The sequence below is a fragment of the Cryptomeria japonica genome, chromosome 7, assembly GCF_030272615.1.
Source record: "Cryptomeria japonica chromosome 7, Sugi_1.0, whole genome shotgun sequence".
Lineage (NCBI taxonomy): Eukaryota > Viridiplantae > Streptophyta > Pinopsida > Cupressales > Cupressaceae > Cryptomeria > Cryptomeria japonica.
In genome coordinates, this window is record NC_081411.1 from 640,151,987 (window position 1) to 640,172,833 (window position 20,847).

At 41.0% G+C, this 20,847-nt stretch overlaps 1 protein-coding gene across 3 annotated transcripts in view; it reads right to left on the minus strand.

The window, feature by feature from the left end:
• Positions 1 to 20,847, minus strand: part of LOC131057445 (UTP--glucose-1-phosphate uridylyltransferase 3, chloroplastic) — a 158,966-nt gene that overhangs the window by 120,571 nt on the left and 17,548 nt on the right. For all 3 annotated transcript variants that reach the window (XM_057991634.2, XM_057991633.2, XM_057991632.2), the window contains one exon: positions 18,439 to 18,597. In XM_057991634.2, coding sequence (XP_057847617.2) covers positions 18,439 to 18,597 — 159 coding nt within the window. The remainder of the gene's footprint in view (positions 1 to 18,438; positions 18,598 to 20,847) is intronic.

Consider the following 20,847-nt stretch of genomic DNA (forward strand, 5'->3'; position numbering starts at 1 on the left):
CAATGAAGTTTTACAAGTCCTTTACAACATCTTGGCAACAATCTTTGCCTTCTCTCTCTACTCTACTCTAATTGCTATATTATTAACCGACTATCCATTATTAGCTAACTATTCCTCTTCTAACTACTCTCTATTAACTAACTATTTTCTATTCCTTCTTCTATTAGCCTTTACAAATGAAGAGTCAGGGCTTATATAGTGCCCTTAATACAATTCAATGGCTAAAATCAATTTGAGATCAATGGCCAAGATTCTACAATGAAAACCCTAATTAGGGTTTGTTGCAACAAACTTAATGCTGACCAATGAAATAATTGTATTAATTGGACACATGTCTTCTCTGGAATATTCGACCAATGGATAGCTAGGGTAGGTACATCGAAGTTTGTGCCACCTTCAATGAGTCAGGTACATTGAATCTGGACATGCTGAGGTGGACCAATCCGACTGGAGGAGTAATGACTAGGATGCCACCTAGTCTAACACTTGGTTGATGCTCAATTTGGTGATGCTTTCCTTCAAATGCTGGACTAGAAGATAGATGGAGAAGGTCGTCCTTGTTGATGCTGGACTGGAGGAGGTCGTCATTCAATGCCTACACAAAAAGATTAAAGTTAGTCTTTGAGCATCAAACCTTAGAGCATAGAATTCCAGACCTTTCAAAGGAATAGTTTAAGATATTAATTTGAAAAAGACATGATAAATCAAGAATTACACATTTTCAAATTGATTATGAATGGAAATTGGATTTTCAAGACTTAGACTTTACAAAATTGCTACGAAATCACAATAAGTCTTGAATAAGAACTTCAAAAAAAAATGATTCTTCATACCTCCTCCTTGAATGCTTAACTATAAAACCTTGAAAAATGAAGAAAGAAGACCGGATTTTGCTGGACAAGGGTTGAATTGTGGTCTTCCTTTGGATGAATTACGCCTCCATTAGCCTTCAAAATGAATTCACCTTCTTTAGTCTCCACACTTAGCAAAAAATTGCCTTGAAACACCTTCCAAAATCTGGAAATTATCCTCCAGCTTGCCCAATTTTGCACCTCCAAATATGCTCTTCAAATTCGCATGAGAGATAATGCAAGAATGATTTGAATTTGCTAAAGAACCTCTCCCATTATATAGAGCGCTCACCTTGATTCTTGTTGAGGCCGACTTGAAAAAAGGAAATGAAAATGAAATAAAACCCCCCTTTTTGAAGGATGGCCGACTTGGCAAATTATCTTTAAAATAAGATAAAATCCCACTTAAAAGGAGGCCGACTTGCTTGTAAAAGCAAATAAATGTATTTGAGTGCTCACCTTCATTTAAAATTTGAAAATTAATTTCAAGGCTTCAAAGGTGGGTTTTTTAATTATTTCAAGGCCTAAAAATTAATTTATTAAATTAAAAATGCCCCAAATTTAATGCGAATTTGATTTAGACTTTCCAAATGTCTCGAACTTAGCAATTTTGGGGGATTTGAGGAATATCAATGTTTGATTAAGGCCTCAATGAAGATTGACAATAATTTCGCCCTGGACCCTCAGCAAGGGTCAGGAGCGATTTTCCAAATTAGGCCTTGAATATCCTATTTTTGCAAATCCAAAATATCACCAAGGCACTCCAAATGACATCTTTTACTATAGTTTGGGCTTGATTTCACTTGAATTTTGGAGGAAAAGTGTATTTAGTGTTTTTTCGCCCTGGACCCTCTGGAAGGGTCAGGAGCGATTTTTCCTCCTTAGGCTTACTCTTTTATCATTTTAACTCCAATCAACTTTACAAAGCTAGGCAAAGGTCTTCTTCTTTCACTCCATCCAAGCTTGGTTCACTCCTGCAGGGCAAAATAGGGGATTTTCAAATTTTCGCCCTGGACCCTCTAGAAGGGCCAGGAGCGATTTTTAGGTTTTACGCTAATTTTCCAATCCTTTCATCCTCAAATCACTTCCATGGCATAAAACATCTTGCCTTACTCCCCTTCAAGTCATAAAAACCAAAATCTCATCTTGAAATGCAAGGAAAATAGGAGGATTTGGAAATTTCGCCCTAGACCCTCTGGAAGGGTCAGGAGCGAATTTCCCTTTGGGCATCAAAATTTGCATCTTTAGCAATCCAACCCAACTTCAAGGCAATTCAAATGTCATTTTACACCCATGTCTAAGCTTGGCCTTGCTCAAATTTTGGAGGAAAAGATAGGTTTTAGGATTTTCGCCCTGGACCCTCTGGAAGGGTCAGGAGCGATTTTCAAGTTTTGAGCATGTTCCTCTATCCTTTCAACTTCAATTCGCCTTCAAGGCTAAAAACACACTTCTCCTTGCATGTTCAACCCAAGTTTCACTTGAATTTGCCAGGGAAAATAGGTGTTTGAAGAATTTTCGCCCTGAACCCTCTGGAAGGGTCAGGAGCGAATTTTCTCATTTGGGCTCAATTCCTTCTATTTTCACCTTGTCCCATACTTGCCTTAGCAAAACTTGATAGCAAAGAGTGATTTTGAGAAAATTCACTCTGGACCCTTTGGAAAGGGTCAGGAGCGAAATTTTCATCCTTGACCAAAAATCATCATTTTTCCAACTTGAAACTTCTTTGCAAGGTAGGTTTTCATCTTTCATCATACTAGGAATAAAGTCTCATGTCCAAGGAAGGCCAAAAATGTGATTATGAGGAATTTCACTCTGGACCCTCTAGAAGGGTCAGGAGCGAAATTGCCTTCCTTGTCCAAAATTCTTCATTTTGCATGTTTTCAAGTCTTCAAATGTATTAAACGACGTCCAATCTTCATTCCCAGAGACCCTGCACATACAAAAGTTAGCCAAAATTAGTGACAAATAAGATTTTCGCTCTGGACCCTCTGGAAGGGTCAGGAGCGAAATCTTTATTCCAGGCTAAATTGCTCAATCTTTAAGTTTCAAACCACTTCACAAGGCAAAGTTAGATCATTTTCCAAGTTAGGAACAAGGTTTCAAGCTCAAACAAGGTGGCAAATGGAGTTCATGATGAATTTCGCTCTGGACCCTCTGGAAGGGTCAGGAGTGAAATTCCTCTTCCAGGCTAGAATCCATCATTTTCTTCAAGGTTTTTCCATCCAAACAAGTGTTTTGCCCTCAAAGATGCCTGGGAACAAGTTGGTTCCAAGTTTGGGTCAAACTAGAATGCCTTATGGAGATTTTCACCCTGGACCCTTTGGAAGGGTCAGGAGCGAAATTTGACTTTTTGAACTCTCTGTCAGGATCATTTTATGGAATATAACATTTAAGTATAAGAAAGAAGAAAGATCTTATACTTTAAGTTATATTCCATATATACTTTCAGGATGTTTGAGAGTGGTTTCAGACCTCCAGAAGCTATATTGCAAAATCTAGTTTTTGGAGGATTCATCAGTTTTCCAGACTTAGTCAAATTTCAGGATCAGGACATTCCAGACTTAGCCAAATTTCAGGATCAGGACATCACTCAAGCAGGACCTGCTATCCAGGTGATCCCCTTGGCGACACTCAAAATGCAAAGGCTAACAGACAAAACCCTAAAAGACCTAGAAAACAAACCCTAGAAAGCAAAAAAAAAAAAAAGCAGGGATCCCCATTTGCAATGGGCCAATGTGTGAATACGTCACAACAGCTAGGAGACGCCTCAAATCCTCCATCACACTCCCCAAAGGCTGATAACTAAACTGAATAACTCCCTGGTGCTATACGACTTCGCGTTCCTGCAATGCCTTTCCTTCAAACCCTATTTGTTCGCAACCTCCAAATCTGTCTCCCTCTACAGCTTATGGCTTCCCCGCCAATGCTTAGCTTCAGGCTTCTTTCTCACAGTACGGAACAACCCCAACACTTACCGCGACTTCTCGGATGCCCTTCGCTGAACTCCAAAAAATGTATTGTAGCTCAAAAATAAACTGGGGGTCTGGGGGCAGTGCCCCCAGCGGGGTCGAGGGGCAGCGCACCTCGCGGGGTCCGAGGGCAGCGCCAACACCAATTTACAACCTTCAGAACCACACGGAAGTCCATGGCGCACATCATTTTTGTGATATTTTAAGATGCCAAAGACCTTCTCCACTCTAATTTTTCAGCGTCCTGGCTCTAGACTCCATCGAATGATTTTTCAATCTGGTCATCATTTTTGTTTTTTGTTTTTTTTTCACGTGCCATCACCACCGTTTATCCCTGCCGTGCTGTGGTATTTTTCCTTTCACCCTTTTTTTAAACCGCCGCCGCCGTCGCCGTGCTCCTTCAGGCCTACGGTCTGTAATGTCCCGAGCCCGTAACAGAGTGTCGGACGATGGAGTGAACTCGTACGGCGACTGGGGTCACCCGAAGCTTGGTGTCGTACGGTGATTGGTCTCCCGTACGGTGGATGAATACTCGTCGAGTTCCACCCTAGGCCAGTCGGTGACCTCCGTCGACGGTGGTCCCACCGCACGGTGGTGCACCGTACAGGACCCCACCGCATGGTGTCCCCCACACGCTGATGCACCATACGGTGTCCCCCACACGGTGGTCGACCGTGGTGGTTCCACCGTACGGTGTCCCACCGCACGGTGGTCTCCCGTGGTGGTTCTACCATACGATGGCCCCCCGACGGTGGTTCCACCGATTTTTTCCTTTTTTCTTTTTTTCTTTTCTTTTTTTTTTTAACTTTTCAAATTTTTTTTATTTACTTTTTTTTTTTTTTTCAATTTCCTAATTTAATTGTCCAAAGAGTCTTCAGCTCGGGTCACGTGTCTCTAGGATCGCCCTTCATCCTTCTCGGTTTTCCTCGCTCGAGAGTCTCTCGCTTTGGTCCCGTGCCTCTCGAGTCGCCTGCCCGGCCTCTCGAGTCCCCTTCCATCCTCTCGGGTCCCCCTTCAGACTCTCGGGTGTCCTTCCGGCCTCTCGGGTCCCCTGCGCACTTCTCATGGTAGGGTTTCAATTTGGACCCGTTGGTAGCAAGTCTAGTTTCAATGGCCATCCGAAGACCTGGAACCATAAATTCTACAGGAACCACGGTCTCCTTCCCGTACATAAGAAGAAGAAGAATAATAAAGATTTTGAAGGCTGCGGCCTTCCACACAGGGTTCCAATCGTTGCCGACATGAATGATCTTGGGATTATCTACGTCATCGAGGTTTGGGGCGTCTCCCTTCCAATATTCTCTGTATTCTGGCAGGTACACCTCCTCTGTTACTTGCTCTAGTTCCTCTACTTTGAGCCTGTAGCTCTGGAACATTTCGTAATCCTCCATCTGCCAGTGGAAGAGCTCGTTCAATGACCTCGTCTCATCCTCGGAGTACTCTACTAGTTTGAGGATCCCTTCGTCATTGGGCTCCCTGCAGCCTCGTCCTTCGTCCCTCAGGTCGCCTTCTCCTTCACCCTCCGATTCGGAAGATGATGCCAGTCCCTCACTAACCAACTGCGTCCCCAGGTCTATGATAAACTTCCTTCCTCCATTCTCCATAGAGAGAGTGTTCTTCTTCTAGTTGTGGGTGGCCTTGGCTGCCACCAGCCACCCTCTCCCTAAGATCGCATCATACCCTTTTTTCTTTAGTGGGATTACCACGAAGTCCAGTATGAAGGGTTGCGTCCCGATGGTAACTTGCTGGCCCATCAGTGTCCCGATGGGTTTGATTCCATGCTGATTTGCTCCCAGCAGATTGAATGTAGATGGCCACAGCGTCGGCTTTCCCAGCTTCCGCCAAGTTTCTTCTGGAAGAACATTCACTCTTGATCCACCATTGACGATGGTATCGGTTATTAAGGTGCCAAGGATACCCATCTCCACAATGGTCGGGTTCCTTCTAGTGTTAACTACCAGCAGCATGGGGTCTATTGCAGACCCCCCAAGAACATTTGTGCGGTGGTTGGTATTGGTGCGTGGTTGGGAGAAATTATTCACCAACGACGTTCGTAATTGAGGCATCGTCTGGAGGAGGTCGTGTACCTTCACAGGCACCTCCAGTTTTAAAATTTGATTTAGTATAGCCTCCTCCGCCTTCGGTCGGCTGGAAGTACCCACCGTACCCTTCGCCTTCGCCCTCTCTCGTATCTCTTTCTCAATTTCTTCTTGTGCTTCCCATACCCTTCGCTTCTCCGTCTCTGGGTCTGGGCACGTTGCTTGTCTGACTTGGGCACGGGTTACGGCCAACACTTCCTCTTCTTTGGTTTCCTCGATATTGAGCAAGTTGATGTCGGACTTTAGGCAGGTGGCGTCTTCGTGGTCTCCCGGTCTGCACCATTTGCACAAATATTGTGTGGCCTCTCCCTTCGGGCAGTCTCGGGCGAAGTGCCCTCACTGGCTGCACGCTCTGCATTGTATCATCGATCGGCCTTTGGAGTCATATTGGATCCGGCTCCTTGTGTTGCTATTGTTGTTTCGTCCTCCCCACCGGTTATCTCGGTAGCCTCCCGATGTTGCATTGTTGTTCGCCTGGGAGCTGCCGGTACCGCCCGATGTAGTTGGTTGTTCTTGCGTAAGCAATACTTGTTGGTTTCGTGTTTTCATGTTGTAGGGGCATTCCCAGGTGGGATGCCCCATAAACTGGCATATATCACAATAGGCTTTCTTTGGGCAGGAGCCTTTCGTGTGGCTGTCTGTCTTACATTCCATGCACCAAAGCTCCCCTTCGTCTGCTTGCTCGGACCTCCCTTCATAACCTTCAGCTCTTTCATCATCCTCAGCATGTCCTTCTGCAGGGCTTGCACCTTTTTGCCAGACTCGTCGTCGCTGCTGCTTCCCTCGGAAGAGTCATCATCCTCGAACGAGCTATCCTTCTTCTTTTTCTTCTTGGATGTCTTGGTCTCGCTCTCGAGATCCATCGCTTTATTATATGCATCTTCGTACGAGGTTGGTGGAACAATTTTCATCTTCTTCTGGATGGAGTGTTTCAGTCCCTCCACGAACCATCTCTTTTTCAACCCATCCGCTGGTTCCATTTTCCCCAACAGTTCCTTGAGCCGCCGACTATAGGCTCGGACAGTCTCGTTCTTGTTCTGCTTTGTGCCATAGATTTCAGCTACTATTTCATTGTCGTCTCTGAGGAAGCGAAACTCTATCTCGAACTCCTTCAGGTTGGGCCATGTGCCGACTTTGGTCTTATCCGTATCGGAGTACCAGTCGATGGCCACTCCCCTTACGGTTGCTGGAAATTGTGTTACCCATTCGTCCTGGTCAGTAACACCATTCGCTGACCATATGGTTTCGCAAGTGCGGCAATGGTGGACGGGATCTTCCTTCCCGTCGCCGTTGAACTTCAGCAGCTTCTGCTTACTTGCCATCCCACCACTAGGTCTCGCTCCTCTGGTGCCTTGTGTGCTTGTACCTGGTGATCCTCCGCCTCCACCTCCTGCACCTAACCCTCCACTCGTGGGTCCTCCGGAGAAGGTTGTTGACCCCGAACCGAACAAATTGCCTCCCGTACGATACCCTTGTGCTCCCTCAGCACCGTCGACCGTACCGTCACCTTCGATCGTCTCCCTTCAGTTGTCCTCCGAAATGGACAAGTTCTTTAGTAGGTCTCTGGTAGCGTCGATCAAGTTTAAACTTCGCCTTGTTTGTTCCACCAACTCTTCGTGACTTCTTACCCTACGGTGGTATTCTGGCGAATTGTAAAGTTCTCCTTCGGCACCCTCCGTGACTCCTAGGTTCCCTTCGGGCAACCCTACGACAGTGTAGAGAGTGTAATTCTCTCCGTCTATCTCTGCCTCCGCAACCTCCGTGACACCTCCTGGGTTCCCTTCGAGCAACCCCTCAGTCAGTCGTCCCTTGGCAAGCTGCCTTAGCCTACGCCTTTGTTCTATTTGATGTCTGAGATTCAACGCTCTTTGTGCCACTTCCCATTCGTCACTTTGTATCTTTTTATTTTTGTCCTTATTTAGTATATTGGGCATAAATCACTTCCGTACATAGCAAGCACACACCATTTACGCAAAAAAAAAAACTTTGATTATTTTCCCTTTCGGCCACAATTTATGTCAACATTGTGTCGGGATTATTACAAGGTTCAATTTCCCCTTCGCCTCTTGCCATCACGCTCTGCGTCCCAACGACAATTGTTTTCTTCGTACTGTCAAAGGACCTGTTGGCGTCACTCCTCACGGGCAATCTCCTCCAGGCAAGTTCGTGTGCCAGTGATGCCTGTGCAAGCAACCGGGGGAGGTGGTTCATCAGCTGGTTCACTGCGGGGCTAACTTCTAGTGCGGTCCACACGGCACTTGTTGGGAATTCAACCTCCGTGGCCTCTCTTCGGACGTAGGTCTCGATGGCCGCCTGAAGCAAGATTGAGAATTCCCTCGTTGCAGTGTCCTCTCCATCGTAGAGTTTCGTTTGTGCGTCGTCGGCCTCTCAGTTAATCTCACCGACGGTTAGGCCCATCATGTCCATACGCCATCCGCTCCTTCCTTTCCCGAGTATGTCTAAGCAACGGCACCAAATGTTTGCCACATACAGGTAAACGATTAAACACAGAAAGTAAATGCACAAAACATAATTGAGATATATTAAAGAGCCAGTTTCTGTATTAATTCAACAGTCCATGTACATCAAGTGCGTATAACATTACACCCAGATACGACTATGATGATGCCACTATGAAGGAAAGGTATGCAATATATAATACCCGAAGGGGTGCAACCAACCGTCGCGTCCAACTGCCCTTCGAGACGACTAACTAACTGACTGTCGTAACTCATTGTTACCGAGGACAACATAACATAATGATTATTCCCAGCAACACTCCTCTCATTTGGAGAGTGTGAGGTTTTTGATATATTGTTGCGTGAAGGTCATTTTTTCAAATAATATATTGCATGTGCACTTTCTCTTAAGGCTTTGTAATCTCTATTGTTTGAGTGATTAGCATGGTTTCAATTTCCTCAACACATTAGTTAAAGTTGATTTAGATTTGCTTTCATGTTGCTAGAATTGAATGAAGGATTTGATAAGTATTAATTGACGAAGTACCTATGCTCATACTTTTGGTGAATGGATGATTTCCATTTCACTATGCAAAGTTAGTCTGAGCCTATCCCCTGTGTATGCCAACATTTCGATCACAAGAACAACCCGTTGAAGATCGCACCCGCATTGTGTAGTTGTCCTCAGTGTGGCGAAGCAAAGAGTGGTTTCCCGAGAACACCCAACTAATACCGTCTCCAAAATTCATAGGTTTAGATCAGCGTTCTTAACCCTATCCCTTTTTCCGTTTTTTTGAAAGTCTAAATCTCGAAAATACAAAAAAAGAGAGAGCCTGAAATCAATAAATCTATCTAAGTGCAGAAGCTTGAAAGACACTTGTTAACGTAAGTCTTGTTGTGACCTTTTCACACATCGCCCCATTGCTAACGAGGACCCCCTCTTTTCGCGCTTGATGCTTTGTTAGGTTAGGGTTTTGGCTGCTTAGTGGGCAATTTTGTGTTTCCCGTGCCCGAGTCTCGGAGTTTTGATCATGCCTAGTGCCGTTTAGGGTTTTTGAGGTTATAAGATCAAGTTGCAAACGTTGGAATTTTAATGATCCTAATTTTGTCCAAGTGTTGACCTTCTTGAGCGTTAACGTGTTTTTAAACATGCGCATCGGTGATTTTAAAGTGCCAAAGTATTTTCAGACATTTTGGAGTTGTTTTCTTGCTTCTAAGGTATTATTCAAGTTGATTTTGCACTTTATCCCGATAAATTTCCTTGTGTTTTGCTCAATTTTTTGGAAAATTTGCCTAAGTCCAGTTGAGTTTTATCAAGATTTAAAGTTTTCTAGCAATTTTGAGTGGTTAAAATGTCAAATTCCTAAGGGAAATCCATATTCTAAGGGTTAAAAGGTCAAAATTCCATGCTAGAGGTGCTTTCCCCCTCATATTCCTGCCTACCCATGGTTTTCCCCACTCAAAATCCGAACTACGCATGGGTTTCCCCTGAAATCCATACTAGCTATGATTTTCCACCAATGTTTATCCATGCACAAGTCATTTTTCCCCTAGAAGCATTAAAATTTGACTAAGTGTCAGGATTTAGTCCTGACTACCTTCGTTTTTCCACCGGGAGTGCAGACTAGAGTGCGAACAAGAGTGCAAATGAAGTTGAGGATGATTCCATGCCTAGGTTGATTTTCCACCAGGCTGTTTTGTGACAAGTTAATGCGGATTTTTGTGCAGACTCTCAGTCCATACCCAAGTCGATTTTCCACTGAGAGCAATATGATGAGTTTTGAGTTTGGATTTTCATCCAGACTAAGGTCGAAATTCCACCAAGGAGTGCTTTTTGGAGATGTAGTGAATTTTTGGATGGATTCTTTATCCATGCACATATCAATTTTCCCCTAGCCTATTCTATGTGCATTTTGATGAGTTTTAGCATGGATTTTTATCCATACTAATATCGATTTTCCCTTGTGGGGAATATTTTGGTGTTTTAAATGATTTTTAGTGGGATTTCTTAATCCCTACCTAATATCGATTTTCCCTTGTGGCTCAATTTTGACTTAAATTGAAATATTTAATGAATGAGCTCCAATTTTAATTGTTTTTAAATGATGATTGATGATTATTTAAATTTTAAAAACAAAATTAAATAACTTGCAATGAGCATTTAATGTTTTTACCCTTCTAGAAGCAAGTTAGTTTTACCAAACAAGTATATAAGCAAGTGTTTTATCCCACATTGCTTGTGTGGTGAAAGTGAGAGGCAAAAGCAAGTATAAGAGAGGAGTCTACAGCAATATTTTATTATTTAAGTTTGCCAAGTGTCTCCATGTTTGGTGTTTTTTCTCTCTTATTGGCTAATTTTGGCGAAGTGTTGAAGTGAAGTGTTTGATTGAAGGCCTCCATTTTTTTCCAGCTTGGCAATCATTTCCATTGCTGCCATTGAGGTTTATTGCCTCCATTTCCAGATTTTCAATTTTTTGGTGAAGTTCGCCATTTTGGTGAAAATCACGACTTTGTTGGAAGGTGGCGATTTTGGTGTTTGATGAGCTTTGGCGATTTTTTCACCATTATTGCTTCTTGTTCCAGATTCTAGTTGCAGATTGTTGGCAGATTGGAGGTGCATTGAAGACATTTTTCAGAATTTTCAAGGATGGCGCCATAGCTGGAAATTTCGATTTTATTTGGCAAGTGTTTTGGTGAATTCCCTTCACACTTGGTGGCTGCCATCATTCCCAGCTTGCTGATATGTTGCAGATCTGAGTTTGTCCTCCATTGTTGCAGCTTGTTTGACCTCCATAGCTGGCTGGAAAATCAATTTTCAGACTTATACCTTGTTCCCAGCTATTTTGTGCCTTAAGAGATTTTATCCAAGGAGCTGATTGGAGGCATTTTCAATCAATTTTCAGAGTTATCTTCCATTGTTGCAGACCTGAAACTCCATTGTAGGGGTGCTGTCCTTAGAAAACAATTTTTTCCAGCCACCTACTACTTTGCAATTTCACTTGGGAAGCATTTTTGCTTCATTCCGGAGTTTATTTCTGAGTATTTTATCATTCCTAAGGGTGCTGGTAAGTCTGAAAACATCATTTTCAGATTTGTCTTCAAACTAAGTCTTCATTTCCAGCCCTACATACATGTTTAGATTTTCTTGTGTTTGCCTTGGAAGGTTAATTCTCATCAATTTATGCATATCTAGATGATTACAACATGTTTGAAAAGTCTAATTTTCAGGTTGTCTTCAGATTTTTTTAACCTCCATTGTTGACTATGGAAGGTGTCCTCAGACAGACTTTGTGTGAAAGCACAACCTTTCACACCTTTCCTTAGTCATCGTGGATCCGGTATACTCCTTTGCACTTTAGTTTGCATAATTTCTAAGTATAAGGAGGTATTAATGAATTTTATAGAGGGTTTCCATGCCCTAACGTTGTCATATTTTGAATCTAATTGTCAAGATCTATCAAGAGTATGGACTATTTTCCTGACTTTATGCTCTAATTAGCTTAAAATCTTTAGAAAGTCGGGAATTTTATTTATTTTCCTAAGTTCTAACTTCAAGCTTTGTACAAGTGCGATGTCAAAGTCCGGATTTAAGGAAAGGAAAGAACTACTGAAGATACTGGAGACTGAATTCTATCCAAAGCCCAAGATTTCATCCAGATGGAAGGAGATCGCAGATACACACATGCATTTCCTAGACATGAACCAGATGTGACAGCGGATGTTGGGAGCCAGAAATCAGATTCCTTCCCCGGCATATGTGAACATTATGAAGAGTGGTATTTTTTATGCCGCTGGATTTCCACAGTCCATACAGTGCAGTGCAGTGAGCTTATCCTGGAGTGTGCACGATGTTATGATCCTCTCACACGAATGATCAAAACTCTTAAGGGCGTTGTCATTGCCTACCTTGTTGAGGATGCTATTGCTGAGGTGTTCGGAATTCCACGCGGAACAGATATGAAAGATGCGACCAAGGATGAATATAAAGAGCGATACACGAAGATGGGTGCTTGCAAGAATATGATAAACAAAGAGTGGATGATTGAGCCTAGGCTTCATCATTCCAAGGCTCCCAAGACACTCATGTGCACAGACTTCAAAGAGGAGTATAGTGACTTAATATTCCTACTCAACAGAGTGATGGGGATGCCGCAGGGTGCAAAATTCAATGGATGGATGTTCTATTTCATCCAGGATTGTCTTAGAGGGGCATTGGTAAATTGGTCTAAGATTGTAAGTGACAATCTAGACTTTCAGCTGAGGAATGTAGAGAGGTCCAAGTCATTCGCCATGACTTCCTACTTGGTATACCTGCTTGCACGGTTCGTTTCATACAGAGGATTGATATGCAAAGGTGAAGTCGGGAATGGGCAAAGACAATTCAGGAGTCATGAGTGCTATCCCCAGCTGAGCATGTACAGAATTGAAGACTATAAGAGAGTGAATGACATATTCACAATGTACAGCACGCAGATGCTGCAAGGCGGGATCCATAGAAGATTGTCCAAGGAGGCAACAGAGCTAATAGAGAAATATGGATCGTGGTATATTCAGTTTCCCACTTTCACGTACCTTGGGATTCATGGGTTTCAATCCGAACCCTACAAGCTTCCTAGGTATCCGTCCGACAAAATGATCTTGTTGGAAATGGTGAGACAGCTTCTAGAGTTTGATGTCATTCAGAGAGAGAAGCATAGGACATGCATGACATTCCCTATTTCAGTTGGGAAGACATCAGAGGCTTGCCAGTCTACCTTAGCCGCCAGCACTGCGAGTGAGGAGTTTGCATTCTATCGATTTGCAACCTTCAAGAAAAGAGAAAGATTTGATCCAGATAAGAAAGTTGGAAGGATCAGGGGAGAGAAGTTCATCCACAAAGTGGACATAGAAGATTATTGGGCCAACCTGATGGACGAGCAAGCGGTGAAGAGACAAATGTGGTCCAGAATGTTAGTGGATTTCATGAGGAAGTGTGGACTTTTTCTCATTCCTGATCAAGTGTTAGATGACAGGGATCATACGCATCCACAGTATGAGAATGAAATGAAGAAGGCAATCCTATTGCCTAATTGGTCAGAGTCAGAAGAGATTGATCTAAATGTATTGATGAGAGAGGTCTTGAGTTTCTCCTGTGCATGGGTAGATATACAGATGAATAAGTTAGTTGATATGGGTGTTCCCTTTACTTATGAAAAGATGAAGCCGGAAGAGTCTGCTTCCGAAGATGATCAGAGGACTATCAGTGATGTCAGGATTCATGCAGACGAAGAGAGTCAAGCTCCCAAGAGAAGGAAGAACACACTAGGAGAAGTCAAGGCCAGAGGGAAGAAGATTGAGGAGGTGAAGAAGAAGAAACAAAAGACTATCATTCCTCCACCTATCACTCCTTCACCACCTCTCAGTGTCTCATCAATTAAGGTGATTGAAATAACAGAGCAGAACAAGGAAACCCAGCAATGTTCCAACACAGTGATACTACCAAAGAATATTCAGGAGTTACATGCCACAGCGACATCTGCACCTCCAAATGAGAATGATGATCAGTCGGGATCCCCTACTGTCCTTTTGGAAGTTAGTTTGGGAAATGAGATATACGATTTGACCAAGAATAATCCTGATGATGATGATGATGTTATCTCAGCATTGAGAGGGCTTGATCGAGAGATGTGTCTCGATGATGGTATGGAGATGGCCGCTATTCCTGATTGGCTAATGAGAAGTATGGAAAAAAGTAAGAAAATGATAGAGGTACAACCTATTGATGACATTGATGACTACCTAGCTAGGAGTGCTAAGGAGAAGGAACCCAAGAGAGCTGAGATTTTGTCGCACATAGCTAGAGATGAGACAGGAATGCGGATTGCGCAGGTTGTTCCTATTGCAGGCGTGACAGCGGACATTGCTACTCCTATGGATTTCCAGATCACTTCAGTTGCCCTTGGCCGTACATCAAGAGAGCAAGAGTTTTAGGAGGTTGGTGATAACCTCAAGGTGATCAATGCAAGGTTAGACAGAGAAATTGCAGAAAAAGAAAAGTATAGAGAAGAGAAAATCAGACTTAGAGAGTATATTACGAGGATAAGGCATGAAAATCCCACCCTTATTTCCCCTATTGTAGTTGACCATGGAATACATTCACACTATGAGGCAGCGAGAGATACACTCTCGGAGGTGGAAAAGTGGATTGAGAGTACAAGAAAGTAGGCAGATGATTTCCTCACTCAATTTGTCCAAGCATACGATAGGACAACAGGGCTCGTGTTTAGAATCCAATATTTGGAGGGAGTTTGGGAAGAATTCCAGCCTATTCAGAAGAAGACTATTCCACGCCTCCAGGCTTTGAAGAGGATTCTTAATTCCACCTTGGTCAGCGAAAACATTGTGCATAGTGGAGACAGATACGATTTACATGGCTGGTATTGTTCATTAGCCGTGAAGAGATCAACTTATGAGAACGCCCAGTTGAGTTGTACAGAGATGGAGGGATTGATTCAGGACATTCAGATGAAGATCCTTGCCTCAATTGAGGAATTATTGGGTGTTGATGTTAGTGATGCTTGTGGTTTACACTTAGCCGAATTAAGAGACAAGATGAAATTTATGTATTTTTGCCAGTTGGACTCTTTGAAGAAGAGTCAGATAGACGACTTGGTCTCTTTGTTGATTCATGTTCATACTTCGCAGAAGCTTATGCCAGATTGGGAGAACACTTTGGACGCTTGCTCAGATTCACTGGACGTGATTGATTTGCAACAGGATACCTTGCCTAGCATTTCCATGGATGAGTTAGATTCTGTATTGGCTAGATTCTTGGAGTTTGCTAGGAGAGAGAGATACAGGGAGGAATCTTCTAGAAGATTCCCTATTTGATGACTAGGTATCTTTTTATTGGGCCATCTGTTGGTGTCGCCATTTTTTATATAAACCCTAATTAGGGCAATTCTAGGGTTTTGTTGGCATGATCTTGGCCGTTGATCTTGTATCAATCCTAGCCATCCATTTTGTAAGAGACTCTATATATACCTCCTTGTCTCTCATTTGTAAGAGAGTTTTTGTAGAATTGTTGGTATATGCTGCAGCTATTTGAATCATAATCATTGTTCAATTGTTGGTGATTTTGCTCTTCAAGTGTTGTATTTGCATTCATGGTTCTCAATTCCTCCAAGTTAGATTAGAATTTTAGATTAGAATTTATTTTCATGTATGTTAGATTGAGTGAAAGATTTGTTGAATATATTTGTGTGGAATCCTTAATCCATACCACTAGCCTATGCCGCTGGTAAGTGCGCCTTGTGTGGTCAACTAGAAATTTGAGTAAGCTTAACTTCAACTATTACGCGTCCCTTGACAAGCATCAACTTGGATGGTGTCAACGTTTGATGGTGATAGCCTGAAAATCTTTAAGTATACCTTAGACAATTGTACTAAGCTTGTGTCAATACCTGTTTGTGAGACCTCGCCTAGTTTGATTCCACTAGATCTACTCACCATTTCCTACATTCCTAGGCTTGGAATAGATTTCTTGAACCCTATTCCTTTTGCCCATGTTTTAGTATGAATTAAGTTTAGAGCTTCATTGATAAATCTTAAGTTGTCAGTACACCTATTCCGCATCTTCATGATCGAAGAAGATAATCCTAACATTTGCGTAAGTCCCCAAGTGAACACAGCAATTCACATCGACCATTGAGTTACCCATTCGTCAAGACCTGACATGTAGAAACCTTGGAATCATTTTAGTTGATCTTATCCTTAGCATCTGAGGTGATTTTGTTCAAGAGAGGGTAAATTACCTTGGTATTTTATTCTGAAATGTTATGTGCATAAAACACACATCAACAAGTCCCCCTTGAGATTTTCAGCATACACTACCCAAGTAGCTATTTCATTAAAGTCGCTTGTTCGCACATATAGACCTTGGAATCAGTAGTGATTTTTCAAAAGAGGATAGAATACCTTTGCGTATCTTATTCTAATGTTTGGTAGATGATAAAATAGACACCAACAGATCCCCAATTGCAATGGGGCGATGTGTGATAACGCCACAACAATACACCACCATGGATGAATTTGACGACATTGTGTTCTCTACCTCTACTAAAGAAGAGACCCCTCCTTGCGATTTGAGGATTTCTTATCATGACACACTTTTATGGTCAATCATTTTCTACAATTCTCTCTTTTATTGTTGTTGTACAAGGTTGTGAGCCCCAAGTACCAACACATCATTGTGAAAGCAAAAATGATGAATTCCTCCTTAATCCAAAGAGAGAAGTGATACAAGTAAGCTATATTTTAAATAATTATCACAAAGTTCTAGATATGAATGCAAGACATACCCTAAGAAAAACCTTGAAAGGGGAAAGAACCCAACAAGAAAGGACACTCAATCTATTAACTAAACAAAGTAGTTACAGATTACAATACATTAATGCAATATCTATGTTTCTTTGGAGATCTTCAACTTCCAGCTCTATAGTAATCCCAACAGCACAAACCTATATAAAGCCAACCATACAATTCCATCCCAAGCCCCCAATTTATTAGCCAGGGGGATCCAAGAAACAACATTGAATTTTCAAAAGCATGAGCCAAGTCTTGGTCGAACGAGTCCATGTTGGACCCATGTGCCCCTCTCTAAGAGAAACTCCTCCACAATTATAATGTAACTCTTGATTGGAGCATTTGACCTCAAGAAGGCCCATGTAACTCCTAAACACTCCATGTGGTGCATTAATCTCTTAAACACCTCATCAATCAAAGATACGGGCATAGTCTAACTTGTAATCCCTCTTCAATGACTTCTTACAACTATTATAAGACCAATGACTCATAATGGAAAGTGCCAACAAAGAAATCTCAAGATTCTCTCCTTGCATGGAAGGAAGCCCTTTTCCACGAGCACCCAACATTTACAATATTTTACAAATATTAAATAATTGCAACTAGCACTAGGACTTGCATGATGTACGATACCCAGCCCAACACATTGCACATTTTGCTGCCAGTACCATGGCTGATTCCCATATAACTAGAAACCCAAGAAGACCTATACTCAATCATTATACACAACACAAAGAAACAACCACAGGAAGAGCACGTGAACCATGATAATGAGGTCAGGAACTCAAGAGATATTGAGTGACATCACAAAAAAAGGTAGTGTACACACCACCATGGCCCAATTTGAAGATGTGCTGCTCTCTCTCTACCTCTACTTATAAAGAAATCCATCCTTATATTTTCACGGTTGCTTACCATGATATAGTCATATAGTCAATCTTTTGCCTACAATCTCTTAATGTACTTCTTATCCAAGCTCTTAAAAAACATTTCAGACTCTGGTCCATATGCATGTTTACAGTGGTCCTGCACCAAATCACTTTGATGACTTTCTATTCAGTAATGTGAATTTTACAATTTCTATATAATGCAAGGAATCGCATGAAATAAATAGTTGATCCTGCACATTAACAGTAGGTCCAACAGTTCAAGATGTTATAGAAAAACACGTTATGATGATCAAAATGGATCAGAAACTGTCTGACACTGTTCAACTTCTGCAGATTTAGCATCTCATAAACTTTCTTCTCACTGCAGTGTGTCCTTTCTATATGTAGCATAAAACATGAAATAATGACAAAAGACATATCAGAGAGAAATTATAAATGGATAGGGGCTTTTACATACTATAAATTACATAAACAAAGAAACAAGAAAACTGCAAAACTGAAACTAACACGGTTAAGATCGTTTTTCTAGTAACACGAGAATTACAAACCCTAAATTTCGTCTTGGTGATCTAAACTTCATAGAAAACTGTACCAAACGTGAACAAGATTTGAGTTGCCTGTTTATCCACCATTGATTATAATATTGACATTTAGTAAAGGGCTACAAACATTATCCAAGTAAACACCATAATGATATTGTTTATGTAAGTTTGTGCATGCAAAACCATATCAAGAAACATCCTTCACTGCACCTAGATAAACAAGCTATGCTAAGAGAAAATGCGGCTGAAATTTCATAAGAAAAGAATTTTAATCAAGCATTGTACCTGTGTTTTACTCCAAGATAGTCCTCATAGATAATAGGCTTCTTCAAGTTCAAAATCATTCCTGGTAAGGATGCTTCACTTTTGCTGGATCCAATCCGCTCAACAGTGGCCAAGTCAACATAAAGAACATTGGTGTTAGCTGGATATTGTGCCTGCACACTAAATGATACAGTAAAACATTTTTAGCTTAGTCATGTTGAATGACTTTCCTGTGGTGTTCTGAAATAAAATCATGAAAACATTTCATGCATAATAGTCTTTAAGCAAGAAAATCGTCTTCCTGTATGATTAATAGACCTCATTATGTTGGAATACGTTTCCTCATTTTAGTGGATGACACAGTTTACTAGAAAGAATATGAATTGAGTTTAAACCACAGAATAAAGAATTTCCAGAACTTGATAAAACAAACAAACACTAAACAGGTTTTGTATGCAACACAGATATTTCTCATAAATGGGTATCAGTCAAATAATTTATTTAAGAATTTATGTTTATATATTATACTGTGGCAAGAATCCACAAGCATGCATTAAATAAGACAAGTTTGTTTCGTTGCTTTCTAACATCTGCGTTTATCATTTATGGATAAGTATTTTGTGATTTTGTCAAGTAGATTTAAATCTATTTAGTTCAGAGACTTTATTTTGGCATGGTGTTATCAATGTGATCTGCAACTAGGATTGTTATGTAATGATGCCCTACATTTTTTAAAGTGATTCCAATTCAGGGTAGCATACTGGGAAAGGAAATGAAAAAGAGAGAGAGAGAGAGATATAAGATATGAGGAAATTATAGTTAGATAAATACAAATTAAGAGAACAGAGTCTGTACCCTGAAAATCATCAACCATATCTTCTACACATTGACCAAGAATCAAGAAAATAGACTAAGTTTTTAAATTTTAATCATAGAACAAGAACGATTTCTAAGAATTTCAATGCCTGAGATATGGTAAAACAAATTATACAAAGTACAAACCATTGAGAAAGCATATTACAACTAGTTGCACACCAACTTTTTCACTCAGCCTAGGCAGGATGCATTTGCCATCACTTCTCCTCATTGCACAATCTAGGTTACAGGGACGGGTACACAGTACACATGACCAGTTTCTCACTTACTTGTAGATGTTTATTGACCGTGTATTAGGAAATGTTCTAGAAGTACACTGATTCCTCTTGGGATCATACAACCTGGTCCCTTTAGCCTTGAACACTCCCTCTTAATAGAAAATGCATCAACCAATTCATGGAGATGGACCATAATATTGTTTGTTCTTTCATCTCTAGCTTTGCCATGGAGTGTGACAGTGCTGGATTCCAGCCTTGTACTCAAAATTGCTTGTCATCACCCCCTTAACACATTACAGGGTCCTTGCTCATGGAAATTTGCATATTGTAATTTGTACTTTAATCACATATTTTTAGTGTTTACTGTTTGCTTATTTTTACTGCCTAGTTTTCCAACCCTAGTAATTTTCTATTTAAACTAGATGTACTTTGTAGTCCCAGTGACCTACTTTAATCACTCAAGAACAATATAATTTCTTTCCTTCTTACACTTTTTAGACTTGTTGTCTCTAAATGCATTATTTCCCAGGATTGGAACATCAGTCTCTCCAGATGTTCTATATAAATAGTATAGAATAAAAAAAGTGAAAACAATCATAAAACTTTGGTGGATATTTATAATCAACAATCAAAGAATTGATTGTAAATCATTTAATTGAACCAACCTCTAACCAGAGAACTCAAAAGCACAATTGGGAAACCTCTAAACCTGATCATGGAGAAAAATTGATGTAGTATTTTTCATACTGAACATGCATTAACCACCTATATGTTGGATTGTATGTATTTTCTTTATACATTATTCATGCTTGTTACTTCTATCCACCAGGATTTGTTTGATCCCCTCATTCTCAAACCTACACAATATTTTAGACAATATTCTGAATTATCAATGAATGTCATCTCAAAACTTGTCATCCCCATGGTCTTGCTTGCCTATTTATTCAAGACTAGCCACTGTAACCAAAACATTCTGTTCATCTACAACATGGCATTAGTGATCTTGCTTAACTATTTATTCAAGACTCGCTGTTCTAACCAATATGTGATGTTCATGTACAACATGGCATTATCATATGATTGTATTTATTGATTGCAAGAAAGAATTTTGGCATTGGTTGCCTCAAGCATTATGCCACTGACACATAGATTTTTTATTTAAATTTACTAATGACCATACACGTCTGACATGTAAGACAGACTCCCATGCAGATAGTGACTTGATAAATAGTGAATCAAGAAAAGTCATAGTATATAGCTTGGCTGTTTCAAAAGGAAAGTAGTTCAGTCACTTCAGATTCGTCATGTAAACTATAGAACACTAGAGAAAGAGGAA